This window comes from Bos indicus x Bos taurus, chromosome 25 (genome assembly GCF_003369695.1).
Source record: "Bos indicus x Bos taurus breed Angus x Brahman F1 hybrid chromosome 25, Bos_hybrid_MaternalHap_v2.0, whole genome shotgun sequence".
NCBI lineage: Eukaryota > Metazoa > Chordata > Mammalia > Artiodactyla > Bovidae > Bos > Bos indicus x Bos taurus.
Genome location: NC_040100.1, coordinates 41,379,820 through 41,401,972, shown reverse-complemented (window position 1 = coordinate 41,401,972; position 22,153 = coordinate 41,379,820). Strand labels below are relative to the sequence as shown.

The 22,153-nt window shown below is 61.9% G+C and overlaps 1 protein-coding gene across 1 annotated transcript; it reads right to left on the bottom strand.

Moving 5' to 3' along the window:
- Positions 1 to 152: 152 nt before the first annotated feature.
- CLCN7 (chloride voltage-gated channel 7) lies at positions 153 to 20,703 on the bottom strand. The gene is made up of 25 exons (XM_027526913.1): positions 20,490 to 20,703; positions 14,062 to 14,133; positions 10,909 to 10,980; positions 10,752 to 10,817; positions 10,074 to 10,206; positions 9,742 to 9,851; positions 9,242 to 9,322; positions 8,599 to 8,661; positions 8,424 to 8,507; positions 7,828 to 7,921; positions 7,552 to 7,616; positions 7,300 to 7,416; positions 6,695 to 6,749; positions 6,393 to 6,453; positions 5,779 to 5,917; positions 5,001 to 5,094; positions 4,123 to 4,292; positions 3,194 to 3,245; positions 2,867 to 2,994; positions 2,683 to 2,768; positions 2,458 to 2,587; positions 1,859 to 1,918; positions 1,587 to 1,763; positions 1,423 to 1,503; positions 153 to 1,288 (listed from the first exon to the last, which is right to left on the bottom strand). The coding sequence occupies exons 1-25, from the start codon at positions 20,640 to 20,642 to the stop codon at positions 1,202 to 1,204; spliced, it is 2,430 nt and encodes an 809-aa protein (XP_027382714.1). The 5' UTR covers positions 20,643 to 20,703; the 3' UTR covers positions 153 to 1,201.
- Between the last annotated feature and the right edge of the window lie 1,450 nt (positions 20,704 to 22,153).

Here is a 22,153-nt window from a genome sequence, read left to right as displayed (position 1 = left end):
GCCCATCCACGGGTCTCTGAGTCCCTCACCTGCATCCCCAACTCACGGGCGTCCCCACTGGGGTATCCCCCACCTCCACCCCTGTGAGCCAGTGAATCCTGGGTGCTGGATCAGGGTCCACACTGGGTGGGAACAAGGAGCTGACAACGGTCATCAGTACCATTCCTTTATTTCTTCCATTCAGATCCCCACAATCAGACCCCCGTGCCCCCCACGGAGGGCTTCCCCACCAGCAAGAGAGCCACCTTCTGAGGCCCCACCCCCTTTAAAGGGGCTGAAACACAGCTGGAACGCCTGCCAACCCACCAGAGCCATCCATGGCTGCCACCAGAGTGGGTCAGGGACGCCAGTCCCTGCAGAAGAAAGGTCCGGTGGGGCCTCGGGGACACAGCATCCCAGCTCTGGGCCTGCCCGGCCTGGGAAGGGTGCGTCCCTGCTCTGGGCTTGCTGACTCATCCCAGAAAGCCCCTGCCCCCAATCCTGGAAGCAGAGCTGCTATAGAGTATCACTCAGGGCCATTGGGGCGCCATGTGCCAAGAAGATCCGCCTTCCCAGCGGTGTCCACAAGGGCGTGGTGACAGAGGCGTGGTTCGACTCGGGGGTCCAGGCCTGAACGAGGGTCTCAGGTCTCCCCCTGGGCCCAGACCCCGGCGCAGACCCCACTGCACTGAGGGGGGTGAAGCCAGGGCTGCAGAGGTGAGTCTAGGAGTCCAGCTCTGGGGTCTGCGCTCCAGGGTGGTCCTGCTCCCCAAGCCTTCGCCTCTGTGCCTCCAGTTCGGGTCTCTGTCCAGACCCAAAACCTGACGGCCACCAACCGAGCCGAGGCCCGAGGGCCAGGGCCAGGGGTGTCTGCTGCAGCCGCTGGTGGTGCTCAGGGCGCAGGCCTAGGAACCAGCCCGTCGTGGGGCTGCAGCACTCAGACCCACGGGCCCCTGCTCGCCAGCTGTCCCCTCGCACACACGCAGACATGCGTGCTCACGGGCTCTTGGGAAGAAAACAGCAGTTGCACAGATTCCTAAAGAATCAGGAACAGGAGGCTGGGTGTGGGACCCCAGGGGTGAGATTGGGGGAGGGAACACTGAGAACACAGAGCGTCCATGTGCGCCACACACTGGCCAGGCCATCCCCAACGTCTTGCGGTCGCTGGATCTGCTGCCAGGGAGTGGGGCAGGGCCCTGGGGGAGGTGCAGGCGCCAGAGCCTCACGTCTGGGCCAGAGAGAGCTCCTCCAGGCCCCCCTTTCCAAGCCGGTACCTGGCGAGGTCCTTCCTGGTCACCAACCCGACCACCTGAGAAAGCAAGGCCGGGTCATGACGTCCAGCGTTCCCTCTATGGATGCCCCTGCCCTGCATGCAGGGGATGGCATAGCCTGGGGGAGCCCTGGGGGTGGGCAGGCAGGCCAGGGACAGCGGGCCCCCCTCACCTGATTGCAATTGTCCACCACCACCAAGTGCCGGAGGCCCAGGGCCCGGAACAGCTTGAACACCCGTGGGAGGGACGCCTCCTGCAACATGGACACGGCCTCAGCTCACCCGCCAGCCCCGCCCCACCCGGGAGGGGACGGGGCAGGATACCCCCCAGCAGTACCTGGGGCACCGTGTAGGGCGAGGGGTTCATGAACTCAGACAGGTCCATGGTGCACTCCCGCTCATCCTGTGACACGTGGATGGACTGGATTGGGGGGAAGCGTGGGTAGGCGTCGCGGAAGTCCTTCAGCCGCAGCCGGCGTCGCAGCAGGCCCATGCTGGAGCGCTCCACGAACACCTGCGGGAGGCGGGGTTGACGGTGGGGCGGGCACTGGGTGCTGAAGGTTCAGAGCCCAGGGCCCCGCCTGGCTTCTGGGCCACCCGATGGCCTACCTTGTGCTTGAGTAGGACGATGAGCTGAGAGCGCAGGATCAAGCCCTGGAGCCGAGCTGGCTGCACAAGAAATGCCTCATCTGCAGGAGCCCTGGGACCCACCCGCCCGTCTGGGCCACTGGCCGCCAGCGCCAAGACAGCTGGGGGCTCCAGCCAGGCTCCCGGGTGATGCCGACAGCCCACGGGCACTAGCCATGCAGCAGGCACTTCCCCAGGCAGGCCTGCTGGTCCCCAAACGCCCAGGAGAGGCGGCAGGACCCAGACCATGAGGTGCCGAGAGGTCATTGTGTTAGTGCGGGCAAGAAGCAGACTCTGGCCCCTGGCCCAGATGCCAGAGGCAGCGTGGCTGCACATCCTGTTAGGACCCCGACAGTCAGCCCTGACTCCTCGGCTGGGGTGCAGCCTGAGGTGGGACCACAAGACGCTGGGGTGCTTCAGTAACCACCACACCACGGGAACTTCGCTCACGGGCAAAGCGGTGTGAGCAGAGGATTCTACCAGAAACCCCAGAGCAAGATGCCCACCTTCACAGAAGCCCGCCCCCACTCGCCGCCCTGGTCAGCCCAGGTGTCGGCCTGGCCTTCCACGGGGCTCGATACCTGCGTGCCGTCAGCATCCTCCACCACAGGGAAGCCGTTGTGGTTGGGCGCCGTGCTGCTCAGCACGTCCACGATGACGCCCACCTTCTCCCTCCTCCGCAGGCAGGTGACCGGCGTGCTCATCACCTCCCTGGGGAAGAGCCACGCTGTGACCCACCATGTGGCTGATGAAGCCTCCCAGGGCGTCCAGCACCCGCCCAGCCTGCAGGCCTTCCTGGAGGGTACCTGGCGGTGAGTGAGTGCGAGGTGACAGGGGCCTCCCAGTGCAAGAAGGGCACGCTCTGCAGCTGGATGTGCATGTCATACAGGCCCTGGGGAGAGTGGGCAGGGCCATGCACAAGGCTGCTGGGGACCACCCCCACGGGCCCGCCCTCGCCACAGCCGCCGACCCCCAGTCCCCCTGCCGAACCTCGATGAAGACGTCCCCCACGATCTTGGCGGTCATGAGCACCAGCATGATGGGGAAGCCGTAGGTCACACTGCTGGTGGCCTCCATCATGATGACCGTCAGGCTCAGCGTCATCCTCACGATCCCACCTGCCCCGGGGGAGGGGGAGGGGGAGACTGAGCGGGTAGGGCAGCAGCCCCACGGTCCCCTGTGCAGCACCCCGCTGTCCATCCAACCCTGCGGCCTGGCCCCCAGGCAGCACCAGATGGGCGGGGGAGGTGGGGGGTGGGGGGAGGTGGGGGAGTGGGGGGAGGTGGGTGGGACACCCACATGGTAGCCAGCACTCACCCAGCTGGGCAGCGGCTCCCATTAGGGCGTACTTGCCAGGGTCCGCCCAGACCTGCAGGGAAGACACGGGATGCTGGGGGGCGTGGTAGCCCCGATCCAAACCCACCCAGGCTGCACTGACCGCACTGCCCAGGAGCGAGCGTCACCTGAGTCTGTGAACACGCTCACTGGGACCACTCAGGGACAAGTGAACCTGGCCGCCTGAGAGACGGGCATGCGCTACGCTGGGGCGGGGCCGGGTGTGGGCAGGAGTCTACACACAAACACCTGGGCCACACCAGGAAGCGTAGAAAGGAGTGAAAAGCCGACTCGCACTACTGCACGGGCGAGCCGTGAAAACACAACGCTCACGATGGCCCGCCTGCACAGACAGATTGCCGCAATAGCCAGCAGAGGCACGATACATTGCCTCTGCAATAGTCCACGGAGGCAGAAAGCTGACTAGGGCTGCCGGGGCCGGGGACACAAACGGGACTGCCTAGCGCAGACAGCTGTCCTTCTGGGGTAACGAGAACACTCGGAACTCGGGTGGTCGTGGTCATACAAGTCCACGACACGCTGAGGAGCTGCCCAGCTGTTCACTTCCACAAGGCAGGAGTTTACAAAGGTGTGAAAGTCACCGTAACGAAGGCCAAAACCGTGTCGAAGGAAACTTGGGCCACACGACTTAAACCTGGCGAGGGAAGACCCACTGTACCCCTCTGATGGCTTTTTAAGGTTTTGTCTGAACCACCACAATACAGCTGGAAGGCCCACAGGCTGAAGGCCAAGCCACCCGGGGAGGCAGGTGGGAGGCGAGCAGGAGGCATCGCCAGGGCTGAGGCCTGAGCTCCACCCCCCAGGCTCTGCCCCCGCAACGGTGGGCTCCTGGGCCCGCCGTGCTCTCCCAGGGCACTGGCCCGGCTGTGGCCCGGAGGACCCGCACTCACCGCAGCCCCCGTGATGTAGGACAGGGAGATGCCGAACAGCCGGCCCCAGGCAGCCCCAATGAGGAGGGACGGAATGAAGACGCCGGCTGACACCGTGAGCCCGTAGGTCCAGCAGGCCAGGAAGAAGTAGACCAGGGTAAACAGGCCGAGCGTCATGGGGTTGTAGGAGCCTGCGGACAAGGCGCTGGTCAGGGCCTGCCTCGCGGACGCAACCCTGGGTGCTACTGCCCACCCAGTGGTCCAGCTGAGTCCCTGGTCACAGCCCATTCCCCGAGCCTTCCCATCCTCAGAGGCCCAGTGCAGGGTCTCAGGGCCCGGCCCTCGGGCACAAGCCCAGATGCCCAGGGGACAGGCGGTGGGGAGCGGGGGCCCTGGGCTGCCACTGACAGTGGGCGACAGCCAGAGCTGAGGCAGAGGGCTTGCAGACAGGCACCGAGCGGCCAGGGCGGCCCCTCGCCCCTGGGTAACCAAGACCACTGCACTGGAAGCAGGTCTGCATCCAGCCTGAGCCTGTCATTAGGAACATGGGATTGCGCAAGGCTCTAGCGCCAGAGAGCGCCTCCCCAGGCTGTCTTCTGACCGAGTGACCCCTGTGGGCAGCAGCCAAGAGGGAAGCCCACCCTGGGAGGCAAGTCCATCTGAACAAAGGACAGGATGGCCTCCAGGAAGAGAACCAGACAGCCTGGGGAGCCTGGCTGGGCCCCCGGGCACTGGCTGCCAGCTGCAGGCCCTAGTACAGCCAGCCCTGCAGCAAGGCTGCGGGTGCTCAGCCAGAAGGCGTCAGTCAGCCCTGCCCGCGTCTGTGCACGCGCAGACAGGCCAGAGGGCACAGGCCTACAGGGGACAGGCAAACGACAGCTCAGAGCAGGGGCACGTACCTGGGGGGTCGTGGAAAAGGCTGACCACGCTCTTCTCCGGGGTGTTGAAGAAGGCCACGGCCATCGAGTTGTACTCCCCATCAGCACAGAAGAGCTGCAAGGGGTGAGAGTGGATGGGCAGTGGGATGCGGTGGTCCTGGGCCGGGCGGCATCAGGGACAAGCACACACGGGGGGTCTGGCTGCGGCCTCGGAGAGGAGGTGAGGCCCGAGAGCTTGTGTCAGGAGCAGGCTCCCACAGTGCCTGGGCGGACGTCAGTGCCCGGCGTGTGCTAGGCCCAGCCCTCAGGCTGAGCAAGACTGTGCCCCCCTAGAAGCCTTAACCTGAGCAGGGGCTCCCAGCAGAGTGGTGTGTGTCCATCCCACGGCCCCAGCTGCGGGCCTAGACAGGCCTGTGAGTGTGTATTCCGCCCTGGACAACCGGCAAACAGCTCCCGTCTATGAAGGAGCCTGCTCTGGACGTTTCCCGTAAACAGAACCATGCCACGTGTGGCCCTTCCCATCTGGCATCTCTCAGGTGGCAATGTGGGAGCACGTCAGAGCTCAGCCCTCTCCACAGGGAGGGGACCCACCGTGTGTGTGAACCACCGGGTTCCTGCTTGTCGTGGGCGGGCACCGGGGCTGCGGTGAAACCTGCCGTGGTGAGCGTGGGCACACGGGTCTCCCCTGCACACCCACCACCCCACCTTGCAGACCCCGTCAGCCCACCACTCCAGGAGGCCAGGTAGGTGCCTGCCCTCGTCTGGGGGCTTGCCCTGCCCCACCCCCTCGGTCGCCTACCTGGAGGGGGTAGGACACGGAGCTCCCCCGCAGAGGCTGACAGTCCCGGGATGAGTAGATGAGCACGAAGGCGGCCGTGGCGGTGACGGCGGCGACCAGCGTGGCCTCGACCACCTGGAGGCAGGGCCGGTGGACGTACCTGGAGCGCACAGCCGGGCCAAGTGTGGGCTGGCCGGTGGCAAGGGCGACAGGGCCCGCCACTCGGGAAGGCCGCCCTGGACGCCGCACCCATCTGCCCACCCGCACCAGGCTTCTGCCTGCTCTCGGCTGCCTCCCGGAGTGAGAGGACAAGGAGAAAGAAGGCCAAGACCCCGCCTCGGCCGCAAACACCAGAGGCCCCCGGGATGGCTCTCCCAGCGACACGAGCAACTCTGCCAGACAGAGTGTGCCTGCAGACACCCCTGCAAACCACCGAGGCTGATGCGAGCAGCCCGACACACCTCACCAGGGCCGCACCAGGTCCACGGGCCATGCCTCCTGCCAGGCCTCACGTGCCTCGCCATGTGGGGGGCAGGGAGCACACTGGGCACAGGGCTACTGCATGGCGAGAGCACAGAACGGGACTGTTTCTAAGAGACCCCGTGTGGCCACACCTGTCAAAACTTATTTCTCACCTGATTCGAAACATCGTCAGCCAGTAATTCAAGGCGTTGAACACAGCTCCGAGAATGCCCCCTGGGAAGAGGAAGGAGCAGATACGTGTCTGAGACTCAGAGAAGGCTGCCCAGGTGGCAGGGGGGCCAGAGGGGACGCCCGAGGAGGGAGGGCCCCTCCACGGACTCAGAGTGAGGAAGCTGAGGAGCTGTCCCCCTGGGTGGGCTCCCCCCAGCCACCCGGGATAGCCAGCAGAGCCGGGGCCATGAGCTTCTCTGGACCCCACAGCCAGGCTAGGCCTGGAGCCCGCGACCGTCCTTACCCACAACACCCATGGCGATGAAGATGGGGATCTCGTGGATCACGTACACCATGGTCTGTGTGGAAAAACAAGAGCAGGCGTCCATGAGCAAACCACCGGCCCCTGCTCAGATGAGGCCAGGCATGTCCAGGGGCCCTACGCCTCCCCACAGGGCACAGACCCCAGGAGAGGAACCCTAGGCACTTAGGCAGATCAGACCGCCTGCCTCCTCACAGGGAGGCTGGGGACGGCCCAGGGTTTTGCAAATGGGCAAGTGAGGGGCCACGAAAGAGGAAGAGGACGCTGGTGACGTGGCCACCAGCAGCCTGTCATGGGAAAGAGCCAGCCACTGAGGACCTCTTGGCCTCCGGGAGCCGCTGCGGGGCACCAGCCATCAGCCTCAGTGATGCCGCCCGACAGTCTGCAGACGCCTGAGCTGCCCCGAAGCACTGCTGGCTGATGGGCGCCCCACCTGCAGGGCCAAGCGAGACACCCCCTCCTGGGGCAGCTCCAGCCCTAGCCCCACAGACAAGGGCTCCCCCCACAGCTGCTCGGGCTGAGCCTCGAGTGCATAGCCCGGCCCCCTCGGAGAAAGGCTGCAGGGCGAGGGGTGCCGTGGCGGGCACCTCAGTATCAAATCTTCCAAAGTTGATGAGCCCAGGGCTGGACAGGTCCCACGCGTTCCCATGGTAAATACTCAGGACGAAGTTCAAGGTGAAAGTGGAGATCATGGAAGCAAAGAACTGCAGGCAGAGAGACGCACACTGTCAGCACCAACGTGTTGCAGCAGGACACAGCTGAGCCCCAGCGGGGGACAGCGGGGAGGGACTGTGGGCTGAGGGCTGCCCAGCCTCAGGAGGGCCGTCCCTGGCACTCACGATTCTCCACGTCAGGAACTGGTTCCAGAAGGACGCGCCCTCCTCCAAGCTGAACAGCACCCCACCTGGAAGAGCAGCCGCCAGCCCTAAGGTGACCGCCCCACCAGACAGCCCTGCACCCATGGCCGCCCCCGCCCCCGCCCCCAGGGCACCTGGCCCATGACAGAGGGCCATCGGGGCTCTCGGGAGGCCCGCCCCACGTGCTCAGTGGCAAGAGTCCCCCAACACCAAGACCCTCCTTCCCCACAGCGGGGGACAGCAGTCACCCCTCCTCACCCACAGGGGCCCCAAAGGCTGCGGACACTCCAGCTGCAGCTCCTGCCGAGACGAAGTCCCGCTTCTCCGTGTCTCTGCGAAAGTACTCGAAGATCTGGGCCAGGACAACAGAGACGCCTCAGCCCCGGCCTCCGATGGCACTTCTCTCAGACCAGGGGAGGGGGCCCAGACTGAGGGGTAGGGGAGGGGTGGGGGAGGGGAGGAGAGAGGGAAAAGGGACTCAAAGTGAGAGGGAGGAAGGGAAGAGGGAAGGGAGCGGATGGGCTCAGCCATGGGGTCGGCTGGCAGGACTGCAGAGCAGGGTCTCGGGCAGCCTCCTTGCCCACTGACGTCCAGAGAAAACTGCCCACTCCAGGAGTGACCACACGCTGTGGTCTGTGCACGAAGGACCAGCCCGCACACGCGAGCTTCCCGACCTCTCTGGGCCACATTCCTGTGGACACTTCTCAGAGCTACACGCCGTTTCCACACAGACACACACCTCCGCACGGAGCACTGAGCAACCGGATGCCCCACGGACCAGAGGCTGAGGACAGGAGGCTGCAGGGGAGGTGGGCCTTGCCCGGGGTTTGGCCTTGGGCACTCGGGGGACTCACCTTGAAGTCCCGCTTCAGCGACGTGGACCTGCCCTGGGAGATACCCGCGGCGATCACCGAGCCCGAGTGGATCATCGGCCCCTCCTGGAAGGCAAGGACGGTGTGCTCTGAAGGTCAGCCTGCCCCCACGGGGTAGGGGCAGGGGGTGCAGGCTGGGGCAGCCGCGTTCCGTTACCTTCCCCACGGCCAGTCCCCCCACCACTGACAGGATCACGCCAGACACTTTGATCACCAGGGTCTGGAACACAAAGGAAAAGATGCCAAATCTGATTACAGGCCACACATGGTCAAGAACCCAAGCGACAAACTGCACACAGAGAGGAACCTCATCGTGACCCCAGCAGGCAGGAGGCCAAAAGGGGGCCAGGGCCCAGGCAGGCGTCCAGGGATGGGGGGCTGGCAGCTGGCGTTCCCCTGTCACCCGTTTCCTCAGACCTTCCATCCCGGGCACTCACGCCCACACAGGAGACACGCAGAGCAGCTGTCGCTCTGTCCTCGGGCTTTGCTCCCTGCTCCCCTGAGAAGGACCAGACCCCCGACTGCCTGGAGCACCCCATCCCCAGAAAGGGCAGGAGAGACGTCACCAGCAAACCCCCGGCCCAGGTCCACCAACCACCCCCTGGAAATGCCCAGGAGTCGTCGTCCAAAAAAAGTTCCCATAAACTTGCCAGCACGTCCACACAGAGGCGTGTCAACAGCAGACAGCGCGAGTCTGGGCAAATTGTGGAGGTGAACGTGGGCAAATAGAACACTGCTAAGTCGGCAAGGACGCGTCCTGGGCTGAGCCCTGAGCCCCCAGGGGCCGCCTTGCACCTCACCTTGAGCCTGACCACGTGGGGGATCTTCACCCCATTGAGGAAGCACTTGATCTGGGGGATCCCGCTGCCAGCAGCAACCGGCTGGAAGGAGAGGCAGCACTGAGCCCACAGGCTAGGCGAGCCACTGTCGCTGCCACAGGCCCAAGAGGACGTGCCTGGTGGGGCTCGATCCACCAGGGGAGGGGGCTGCTCGCCTCTCCCACCCCCACACAGAGTGACCACCGAGGGGAGTAAATGCCACGGGCTTAGGGGGCCCGGTGGCCCCCTGGGCAGGTGGGGGTCCCAGGACAGGGGGCCCACTAAGGGGCCCGTGCTCCTGCCCGCCTAGAGAACCCTGCACTGCACCCAGATGCTTCCGGACACAGCCCCCTCCTCCTTCCAACACCCCCACAGGGACGAGCAAAGGGGCATGGGGAGGAAAGGGGGTCCTGGGGCACGTGACCCCTCAGTGCGGCCCTCCGCCAGCAGACCTGCAGGGCTGGGCCGGCGGGCCTGCCTACCTCTATGAAGGCGACGATGGTGGAGCCGAGGAGCACGAAGGCGGCATTGAGTGCGGCCCAGAGCAGGAGGGAGAAGGACAGCCCGCCATGCTCGGTGAACCTGTCGATGTCTGCGGCTGTCAAGGGCCACGTGCTGTGGGGTCACGGGGCGCCGCTCCCCAGGGGGCTGTGCTCTGGCCTACGGGGCACTTAATGGGCATCTCGGGGTCACCATACAGCCCCACCCCGAGACACATAGCCCCGCCCAATCACGCTGTCTGACGCACAGCAGAACACGGTGGGGACCCCTCCTGCGGGTCCACTGGCTTCCAGTGACCACGGACAAAGGATACTGTCCTTGACGAGCCTGTACTTGAGGCCGGCCAGCTTCTCCACCACGATGTCGATGAAGCAGGCCACGAGACCCGTGAGGATGCCCACCATGGCGCAGATGACCCAGCGCTTGATCTCCACCGTCCGGAAAGCCTGCGGGTCGCCATGGACGGGTGTGGTTGTCAGGGGCCGCTCTGTGACCTCCACTGTGCACAGGCTCACCCTGCGGGCCCCCAGACCCAGAAGAGCAGCCCACTGGCGTCTCAGAGGCTGTGGAGCCCTGGAGGACGGACCCCCAATCACGGCCGTAACTGGATGCCGATGCTCCGGCCGCCACCTCCTCAGAGGTGACAACGTGACGCTGGCATGGGCACCTGAGCCCTGCCGTGGGCAGTGCTCACCCCAGAACGCCAGGAGGGGCTGGGGCGGGAAGGAGAAGGAGGGAGGCGGCGGGGTCTCACACAAACAGATGGACGGACACACACACATACAGACACACTGCCCCCTGCAACCCGCATCACCCACAGGCTCACCCCCCGGCTTGCCCGCCCCGGCTCGCCCCCTGGCTTGCCTGCCCCATCTCACCTGCAGGCTTACCCAAAGGCTCACCCCCCGGCTCACCTGCCCCAGCTCACCTGCAGGCTCACCCCCAGCTCCCACGCAGGCCTGCCCCCGCCCCGGCTCCCCCGCAGACTCACCGTGTGGTTGATACGCCGCTCTTCCTCCAGGAACAGCTGGTTCTCACTGTTGTCGTAGTCCAGGCTCTGCGGACCGGGCGGCAGACAGTGGTGAGCGACCCTGGCCCGTGGGCACAGGCCGGCCACGCTGGGGGAGGGCGGGGCGCAGGGGGCCCACCTCGTACTTGAGGGACAGCAGCTTCTCGTTGTGTGGGATCTCCCTGGGGAAGGGATGAGGGGGGTCCATGTCCTGTGGGGAAGAGACAGAGCCTGGCAACCCAGCACGTGTCAGGACACAGCGGCACAAGGAAGGGGCTGTGCCCGCGCGCCCCACAGGGCAGCGATTCTGAGCCCAAAGCCAGGCCAGGCATGTGGCTGGATGTGGAGATGAAGAACCTCAACAGGAAGCAGGCGGTCAGGCCCCGCGACACCTGCCAGGTGGGTTATTCCAGGAACCAAGGTGGCCTGGCCCCGAAAAGCAAGATGGCAGATGTCTGTGGTGCGATGGGACACCCACTGTGGGCGCTCGTCCATGCACCAGCTCCGGCCCCGGACGCCTGGCTTCTCTGAGTGACAAGCGAGTCTGGGCTGAGAGAGGGCTGGGCTGGGACTAGAAGACCACCACAGGACCAGCGGGCTGGAGACGCAGCTGTTCTCCAATGGGCAGGGGTCAACCAGTCCTGCCCACGCCATGGACCTCCACTCAAACCCCACACGGAGCGGTCAGGGAGCTTCCCGCCAGTGAACGTGGAGGGCTGGGAGAGGGCTCCCAGGGAGGGTGTGGGGCTCCGCACCCCTTCCCATACCTTCCCTGGGGGTCTCCCCTATCTGGCTGTTCCCGAGTCGTGTCCTTTGTGGTAAACCAGTAACATAAGCAAAGTGCTCCCCTGAGTTCTGCGAGGCATTCTGGCAAGTTATGGAAGCAAGGAGGGGGTCGTGGGAACCCTGATTTGCACTGGTCAATGGGAGCACGGTGGCGGCCTGGACTGGTGTGGGAAGGGGTTGTTTCATGGACTGAGCCCTCAGCCCGTGGGTCTGTGATGCCGTTAGGGCCAGAAGGAACCGAGCTGCAGGACACTTGGGGGCGTCTGGACAAGCAGAAGGTGACGTGGTGTAAAAGCAAAAACAGGCCAATACTGTTTCAATAAAGGACCAAATCCACATAGAGCATCTCAACAGACACAGGGAAAACACCTGACAGGACAGAAGAGCGTGGGGGACCTCCTCCACCGACCAAGGTGCCTGTGAAGCCCCACACGTAACTACACGCTCAGGGCTGAGAGACTGCGACCGCCCCTCTGAGACTAGGACAAGGTGAGGGTGCCTGCCGGGCACCTCTGCTCAGCTGGACAAGGTGAGGGTGCCTGCCGGGGCGCCTCTGCTCAGCTGGACAAGGTGAGGGTGCCTGCCGGGGCGCCTCTGCTCAGCTGGACAAGGTGAGGGTGCCTGCCGGGGCGCCTCTGCTCAGCTGGACAAGGTGAGGGTGCCTGCCGGGGCGCCTCTGCTCAGCTGGACAAGGTGAGGGTGCCTGCCGGGCACCTCTGCTCAGCTGGACAAGGTGAGGGTGCCTGCCGGGCACCTCTGCTCAGCTGGACAAGGTGAGGATGCCTGCCGGGGCACCTCTGCTCAGCTGGACAAGGTGAGGATGCCTGCCGGGGCACCTCTGCTCAGCTGGACAAGGTGAGGGTGCCTGCCGGGGCACCTCTGCTCAGCTCAGTCCTGGAGGCTCTTCCAGGGCAATCGGGCAAGAGAGAAAGGGAAAGGCACTCAGGTCAGGAAGGAAGAAGTGAAACTCTTCTTTGCAGGTGGCATGGTCTGATATGTAGAAAACCCCAAAAAGTACTCTAGAAAAACATATTTCCATGTTCCTGCAATGAATAATCCAACAAGAAATTAAGAAAACAACTCCATTTACCACAGCATAAAAAGACTCTACAAAATAAAATTTATTTCTAGAAAGCACTTAACAAAGCAAGTGAAAATCTGTACACTAGGAACTATAACACATTGTTAAAAAAAAAAAAAATAGAAGACCTAAACAAATGAGAAGCTATGCTGAGCTTGTGGATCAGAAGACTGGATGTTAAGAGTCGACGCCACCTCTGTCTAAACTCCAGCTGGAGCTTCTGAAGAAACTGATGAGCTGAGCCTGAACCCCACAGAGAAACACACAAGGGATCCTGAACAGCCAAAACCTCTTTCAGGAAATGAACAAAGTGGGATGACTCAAACTTCCTACTTCTGAAACTTCCTACAAAGCTAGAGGCGTCAGAGGAGTGTCGCCTAGGCACAGGGACAGGCTCAGAGCCCAGAAACAAACCCGTCACAGCAACTGACCTTCAATGATGGTGCTGAGACAACTCAACAGGGAAAGCACTATCTTTTCAAGAAACGGTGCTGGGAAAACTGGGCACCCAGGTGCAAAGAACGAAGCTGGACCCTTATCTTACATCATGTACAAAACTAGGGGTAAGCAGATCAAAGATCTAAACTGTAGAACACGAAAGACGGGAGTAAATGCTTATGACCTTGGCCTGGGAAGTGGTTTCTTACCTATGACACCCAAAGCACAAGCAACAAAAAACAGACCAAATGGACTCTCTGTGTCAAAATTAGCAGTGTTTGTGCTTCAAAGGACACCGGTATAAAGTGAGAAGACCAGTAATGGACAGGAGGAAATTTCTGCAGATCCTGCAACCGACAAGCGATGTGTGTCTGGAGTGTACAAAGACCTCTCAGGGCTCAATCACAAAAACACAAACAACCTGGTTAAGAAACGTGACAGGACCCAGAAGTTCTCCCAAAGATACAAAGACACGAAGGCTGTGCGGTGCCAGCAGCCTCACGGGGATGCAGGCTGACTCCCGAGGTGGGGGTCAACTGCACGACTCGGGGAGGGTCTCGGGAAAAGGCTGGAAACTGCTGGATACTTCAACCCCCGAAACAGGGGCAGGAGAAGGGACGCCACCCAGGTCCAAGGGCCCAGCACCCTGAGATGCCATCCCTGGGCCACCACGGGCCCCGCGCCTGGCCCTCCCAGGCTGCACACAGCAGCTTGCTCCTGACGTGCGTGCCCCCACCTGCGCTCATCATCTCAGCCTCGGGGATGGGGTCCTGCAGGGGAGCCTCCTCTGGTGGCCCGTGTGCACGGCATTGTCCCCACGCTCTGCACAGCACTGTCACCACCTGCTATCCTCCTGTGTGGCATTCTCTGTCCGTCCTCTGCCAGGCTGTGGCTCCACAGAACGGGCCTGGCTGTCTGGGGTGGGGCAGGGAAGGGGCCTGGTCAAGCAGGCAGGGAAGGGGCCTGGTCAAGCAGGATTCCACTCACAGGGTCCAGAAGCTCATCATCCAGCTCCACGCTGCTCAACTGTCCGATCCGAAAGAATGCCGAGTGTGGTGACTGGAAGCAGAAGAGAACCATACGCTGCTCAGCTGCAGGCCAAGCTGCATCAGCATAACCCCCTCCTGGCCCCCCGACCCCGGTGTCCTGGCGTCCTTGGGGGAACACAGACCCACATCCGCATGTGGAAGATGCCAGCGGGGCCAGCGCTGCCCCCAGGCCCAGCCCGGGACCCACAGCCTGTCCCATCCCCGGGTCCTCCTGGGTCCCTCTCTCCTGTCCTGGGAAACCCAGGGGATGAAGCCCCTCCTCCAGGAGCCCTTCACCCCGCACCCCCCGGCCACCTGCAGAGGCCCCATCTCTGTCCCCCCATCATGACATGAGCCACTCCACCAGGTGGGCCCGTCACAGGCCTCCCAACTACCACCCCTACCCAGACACACGGTCAGAGGAGCATCCTTTCTGGGGCAGGGCATTCTGAAGCAAGGCGTGCTACTGGGCCCAGGACAGGTCAATCGCAGAGGACAGTCACTCTGGCACGTGCCCACCCTCACGCCCAGCGCCGGGCATGGCACACATGAGGACCAAGAGACGAAGCATAGACCGCCACAGGCGCAGCCCCGGGAAACGAGCCCCCTGTGGGACACAGGGGCTCCCGGCGCTCAGGCGCCTGGCCTCTCCTCTGCAGAAACCACGGAGCACAGAAGGGATGAGGACCGCGGGCCCGCCACATGGGAGCCCAGAACACACGGGCACTCCAGCAGGAGGGCGTACACTCAGCAGCACGCCCAGCCGCCAGCAGTGCAGGCCCCAGGCTGAGACCACAGCTGCAGAGGCTGCGGCAGAGAAACGTTCTCTCAGCTCCGCGGATACAAGTACCAGCGGGGAGCATGCCCGCGCAGGGTCGGGAGGGAGGCCCTGCCCCTTCCCATCCCTGGTGGTGTGGCAGCCCCTCGGCTGTGGTCACATCACTCCAACCTCTGCTCTACTGCCACCAGCCTCCTGTGTGTGTGCATATGTGCGCCTGCAGGTGTGCACGTGGACAGGTACGCACGCGTGGTGTACATGCGCTTGAGTGTGGGTATGTGTGCACATGTGTTGTGTGTGTCCCCCTCTGAGGACACCAGCCTGACCACACTGGGGCCTGGCCTCAGCTGCCGAGACCCCACACAGGCTCCAGGCTGGGGGGACCCCACAGGGGCACTGCTCCCCCACGACAGGTAACCTGTCAGGCGTGCTCACGAGCCCACCATCCTGCTCCAGCCGCTTTCCTCCAAGTGTAAATGGCAAACATCAGTACAATGGGAGTGAGCAGAGAACACAACTGCTCTCTTTCCTAAAAACAATCGGTAACATCCTTAAAACTGCTGACCCTGATGAGGAAGGCAGGAGGGCCTGGCCCACTGGGCCAGAAAGGACCCGACTTCACAGGTCAGGCCCGAGCTGGCTGCAGCCTGTGCTCCCCACACAGCCACATGTCGCCAGAAGGCACGCCGGCCGCCAGCCCACTGGCGGAGCATGCACTGGGGACTTCTCCATTGAGGAGATGGGGTGCAGAGATAGGCAAAGCTGAAAGTGGGATTCGAAAGCAGCAGCAAAGACCTAACTGCCCTCCAACCCAACAAGCGGAGCCGCAGAACCAGGCGGAAGGGGCACGCGCGTCTCAGTGCCACTGACAGAGTGCACCACCAGTCGCTCCTGCTGAGCCGTTGGCCCACAGAGCGGCTCCCCTGCCAGCTCAGCAGCCCCTGAGGGCCAGGCTGCAACCACGCGGTCTAGGCAGAGTGGGCAGCACAGCCCCAGAGGCGTGGACTCCCCCACCAGGAGTCACCGGGTGAGCACGTGAGGGCAGCAGGGAGCTGCGGTCAGACCCAGACACGGGCTCCTGCAGGGACGGAGCCCCTGCTGTGGCTCCCGGCCGCACCCCTCCTCCAGCACCCTCGTGTTTTCATCATCTCTCCCCCGAACTCTATGAGCATCTCACAAACGAATTATCTTCTGTGATGAAAAAGCCGTTTACTGGATTTATGGGGACTTGTTTTCTCTCTTTTCTTACACCCAAGCTAATTGCTAGCACGTCCCCAAACTGCTGATGCACACGACAGCCTGGATGAAACCTCCATGCTTCCGAAAGGACTGCAAGATTTCACTCCATGTGGCTCCCCTGAGCCGACATGCTTGGAACGCCAGTCCTGAGGGAGAGCAGGCAGGGGCTGGGCAGTGGCTGAGAGAGGCAGGATGCGGGCACTGACGGGTGTGCCCTGCGGGACAGCAGGGCGCTGGGCACACACACTGTGCCAACATCACTGCCCAGTTTTGGCATGGCACTGCCCCGGGATAAGACGGAAGGCCCCCGGGAGATGGGGTGCGGCACACAGGCTCTCTTGTACTGTCTTTTCAACTTCCCATAAATCCACAATTAATTAAAAATTTATATGCGAAGGGAAGCACATCAAAGTGAACTTCCATGCATCACAGGAAACGATGAACAGAGTGAAAAGAAACTAGTCCTACAGAACGGAACTCCTGCAGCCCGACAGCAACGAACGACTCGACTAAAAAGACCGGCCATGGGGCTTGGGGCGTGAAGATCAAAAACACAGTGCGATACCACCTCACACCCGTGAGGACGGACAGGGTCAAAAAACAGAGAAACAAGCGCTGGTGAAGACATGCCAGGACCAGAGCCCTTGTGTGCTGTTGCTGGGAGCGTAAAACAGAGCAGCTGCTGTGGAAAACAGGACAGCGGTTCCTCAAAAAATTAAAAATAGAATTACCTCATGACCCAGGAATTCCACCTCCGGGTAGAGGCCCAAATGACCAGCAAAAGGGGTCTCAAAGAGGTGTGTGTACACCCACACTCACAGCAGCATCGTTTACAGTAGCCAAGGGGCAGAAGCACCCCAACTGCCCACTGGAAGATGGTGCATAAGCCTAACGTCCACGCACGCAGTGCAGCGCTGTTCCGCCTTAGAAAGGAGGAAACCCCGTCACATGCTCCAGCACGCACAGACCTGGAGGCGCCGAAAGAAGCCAGTCACAAAACAACAAATGCTGCATGACGCCGCTGCTCTGAGACGTCACGCAGACAGCAGACCGGCCTTTGCCAGGGGCTGGGGGAGGGCTGGGGAGTCGGGGCTCACAGGGGACAGAGGTTCAGTCTGGGAGGACGAGAGGTCCTGGAGGTGCTGCTGCTGACGGTGGACTTAGTGCTGCCGACGTGTGCTTAGTCACGCATGAGGTGGTCAACTGTGCTACGTAGCTTCTTCATCATTAAAACAAATGGCAAAGTTTACCGGCTGTCTGCACACCCCTGCCCTCTGCTCTCCAACCCCCCTCAGCCCGAAGCCCTCCGCTCTGAGCACTGAGGACATGCACAGGGCCTCTGCCACCAGGGGCTTACAGTCAGAAAAACCAGGCTGCCCATAAACAAAGTCAGCATAAAGGAAGGCTTTGAGGGTGATGCCAGGGCCCAAGAGCGGCGGGGCGGGGGGCAGCGGCATCGGGCCGAGAGCTGACGGAAGACGGTGGGGGATGAGAACAGCCCTGCCATGGCCTTGCTGTCCGGGCACAGCTGCCTCTGCCCCGGGGGCCTCCCGGACGCCCTGACCGGCTCTGGGCCCACCTTGTCTTCATCTCTCCCACATGGTTCGGCTGTACTCACGTCCTCTGCCTCCCAGACTCTGAGCCGCCTGCACCAGCCCTGGGCAGAGGCTACTGCAGGCCTGGGGGAGACAGGGGAGAGAGGGAGCCCTCGGGGAGGTGCCGGGGTGGCTGGCCTGCACCCTGTGACGTGGAGCCAGAGCAGCTGGAAGGGGAGGAGGACAGCACGCGGACACGGAGGCAGAGGGACTTTCCGCCGACGCTCACCCCAGCCCGGAGCTGCTGCCGGCTCAGGCTTCCCTCTGAGTCCTGAGACGCCTCTGCTTCCTGCTGCCCACCCTCTGCCCGCACATATGACTGTGACTTGCTGGCTGACGCCACCTCCCCTGCCCCAGGGGTGGACAGGCAGCAACTTGCCTTCACCCCACACTTGGGCATGACAGGCCAAGGACCAGAGAGAGAGAAGAGCAGCTCCGAATGGCCTGGTTCCCGACGGATGGGGCTACACTCGGGGCGCCCCACAACCATCCTGCCCAGGATGGCCCATAGCAGCCCCCAGAGCGCCTGGCAGGTTCCCATACTGGGTGCACTGGACTCCGGCTGGGGACACCCTGCAGGAAACCCCAAGGCACCAGGCTGCCACTTCAGTTCAGACGGCCCTGTTCCAAGAGCAGCTTCCAAGTGTGCTGTGGTGAACTCAGCCTGCCGGTCCAGAACCGCCCCTCCTGCAAGATGGCTGGCCTTGAGGGGCTGAGTCAGCCGCAACCCAAAGACCACCAGAGCCAAACTGCTGTTTCTAATACCCCTGGGAGTGACCAGTGTTGACCACCTCATGACGGGCGGCTGGGGGCTGGACATGGGTGACCCTCCTTGCCAGCAAGGAGCCTGAGCACTTGCCTCTGCTGGTGCAGAGCAAAGCTCCTGCATCAATGCCTCCAGTGACCCCTAGCCCCTCCATTCGCCCACCCCAGGCCGTCTGAGCATCCTTCAAGGCTGGAGTTTCCAGCTTCCCGAGGTTTCTCCACGAGATAAAGACAACAGGAAGCCCACAGCTGTCCCCTGCGAGTCCATCCTGGCTCTTTCCCCCGCCCCACCACTCACTCCAATTTGCTTCCCAAATGCACTCTCCCTTTCTCTCTCCCCTCTGTCTACTGGCCCGAGGATCATGCAGGCTTCAAGACTGGACCCAAGGTGACCTCTCCTGCCCTTGGGGCCCCTCACACAGTCCTCCCAGAGCCCTGGGCCTGTTCTTCCTGGAGTTGGAGCCAGTGGCAAGGGAGCTGCGCTGTTCACCTCTTGTGTGCAGCTGGGGCACACAGCAGATGCACCACACGTTATTTTCAAATTGCTTAAGAGCAACTGATACTTACTAGACACAAATGAAAAACAAAAAAGCCCCTAAAGGTTTTTTACAGGGGAATGAGTTTCAAGGGAAGAGTCAACAGGTTCTTAAGGAAAAACAAAAGAAAGTCAACTCCCGTGTCTATGCTGTCTAAGGAGAACTGAGAAACCCCCGCACACTGAGTCCTGAAATAAACTCCAATTCCATCTGGAAGCTTTCAATCATTTTACCTGTCAGCCCTTAGGGCCAGTTTCATATTTGTAGTTTGTAGATTTCAGATCACTTTCTTTTTTTTATGTAATCAAGTTTTATTAAAGTATGAAGGAGATAGAGAAAGATTCTGGCATAGACATCAGAAGGGGGCAGAAAGACTGCCCCTGCCGCTCAGTCATGTCCAACTCTTTGTGACCCCATGGACTGTAGCCCACCAGGTTCCTCCGTCCATGGGATTCTCCAGGCAAGAATACTGGAGTGGGTTGCCATTTCCTTCTCCACACTTTAAGGAGGAGAAAAGAAACAAACATTTTGAGAAGAAAATAACAAAGCAGCCCTGTCTCCTAGCAGATCAAAAACTACTGTAAATCAGACCCTTTAGGTCACTTCTCACGCGGACAGACAGCGCTTGAGCAGAAGACCTCACTCACGGAGCAGACTGTGACCCTCACCGTCCAATGCATCTCTGGGGGACCAGGGGAATCTAATGATAAGTTCTAGGGGAACACCCCATGCTTGAGTCCTTCCTCATTAAACACCACAAAAGGGTGTAAAGGACACATCTAGAACACAGTGAGAAAAAAGAAAGGGGAAGAAAAGTCACAAAACAGAGTAAGGCCACGCAATCAACTCAAAATTAACACAACACACAGGAACTGACTTAAGTGACACAGACTTCTGTGCTGACTCGCAGGGCACATTTAGACCACTCGGACTTGTCTTCCTGCATCTGGCCGCGCTTGCATTCCAAAGAACAGCTGCGGGAAAACCGAACGCAGGTCCCTGTCATTCCAAAGATCGCCCTGACACCGCTGCGTCTAAAGGGGCCTGGCCGAGTCCCCAAGGTATTCCCACTGCAAAAGCAAACTCCGCGACCTAAGCTCTTGAAACATCTTTCCTAGCGGATCAAAAACGACCCGGTAAAAATAGTACCTCGTATTTTAAAAAAAACAAAACCAAAAAGTAATGGGTGACCTGAGCAGCAGACCACCTGCCTTCTCTTCACAACCGCTGTGGCGCAAACAGGGAGGAAACAGCTTCGTGCTGCCGGGAGTCGACCGCAGCTGCCGGGCTCCACCGGGGACGAGGGGACGGCCCCGCGATCCCGCGAGTCCAGAACCGACGGGGCCCGGCTTTCGAGCCCGCCCTACCGTCCGCCCGGCGGTCCGAGCACGGACTCGCCGCGTCCCCGGCCCCCGGCCCCCGGCCCCCGCGAGCGCGGCGCGGACCCTGCCCGGCCCGCCTGCCCCCGGCTCACCGCGCGGGCGGCCGCGGGCCCAGCCCCGTTCAGCAGCGGCGCCGCCTCGCCGGCCGGCACCCCGAGCCGCGGCGCCCTCCGCAGCAGCGGCGCCGCCTCGTCGTCGTCCAGGTCGCGGCCGGACCACGACACCTTCTTGGAAACGTTGGCCATGTCCCGCCGCAGTGGACCGGCCGCCGGCGCCGCGGCCGTGTTTGTTCTCGTGACCCGCGCAGCCGTCACGTGACGGCCGTCCGGGTCACGTGCCCCGCCGGCGCCCACGTGATCCGACGGCGCCGCGGGACGCGCGTGGCCTTCTGGGAGTTGCAGTTCTGCTGCCCGGCACCGGCTGGGCCGCGCGGAGAGTGAGCCGGCTCCAGGGCGAGTCCGCACAGCCGTGCATGCAGACCCGCCTGTCGGGACGAGTCCCCGCGCAGCAAACGGTTGTGCTGAGGGCACACCATGGCCCTGTGGCTTTCCTGCAGAAAACGCTGCACTGAGCGCATCACACAGGGAAAATCAGTTGAACCCCAATTTCGGGACACGTGCCAGCTAGGCAGCTCTTCCTGCAGTGTCAGCGTCCACCGAGAAACACCGAGGAACACCGTGAGACCGCCCTGGATGACAGGAGATTCAGAGCCGGGCAACCGAGGCTGCTCGTGGGCCTGGCATTTGGGGGACAATTGGCAAAGATCAGACATGCACTGTGTATTAGGTAGGGGCGTTACTGCGGCGCCCAAACCTGGGGCGTGATCTTCGTCTGGGTGTCATATCAGAAAAGCCCATTTCCTCTGGAGACAGCACTGAGATATTCGGGGACTGTGATGTGATGTCTGCAGTGTAGCCTCAGGTGATTCACAGGCTAATGGTAATCACAGTATGTAGCTACCCACAGAGGGAGAAAGCAAGCTGGTGGGATGTTAGCACGGATGAATCCAGGGTAAATACACCTGTGCCATGTATTCTTCTGGTAACTTTTTTCTTTAAATTTGAAGCTTTTCAAAATAAAGACATTTTAGAAGTTCTTTATAGGCTTTTTTCTCCCCACATGTTTCAAAATAAAACCAAAACTGAAACCAAAATAAGAGGAAGGAAGCCCAACAGGATTGTAAGTTTTCCCCATGATCTATCACAAAAGGTGTGACCTGGCTTTGCCCTTTTACGGGATAAGAACAATCGTAAGCCAGCCCTGTCTGTGGAGGAGGGCCTGGAAGCTACGGAGTACAGCTGGCTCAGGCTCCGAGGAGCGGTGGGGCTGGTTCTCAACTGAAGGGAGTGGGCAAGTGCAGGTTGTATGAAGCCCAGGCCTGTGGAGAGCTGCACAGAGCAATGGGGAAGTGAGAACAGGCCTAGGGACGAGGGGTCTGGAGGGGAGGCCCCTCTGCATTCTTCCGTCCTCCCTACCCAGGAACGCAGCGGACTCAGATCAGAAGTGGGGTTGATAGGATTCGAGGTGGGTGTGGCTCCCATCACTCACCCATTGGGGATCCCCATGTCTTGTTCAGCCTCCCCTGCCCCAAAACCTAGATGGGCTTCCCTACACTCCTCGGTGGAAAGCCCAGCCCTGCCCAAATGCCTAATGACCTGAGTTCCCACCAATCTCCCCTGCAAACACCTTCCCAGGTGGGTCTCCCCTCCTGGAGAGGCCCCACCAAGCACCTGGACGAAGGTCGGCAGACAGCCAC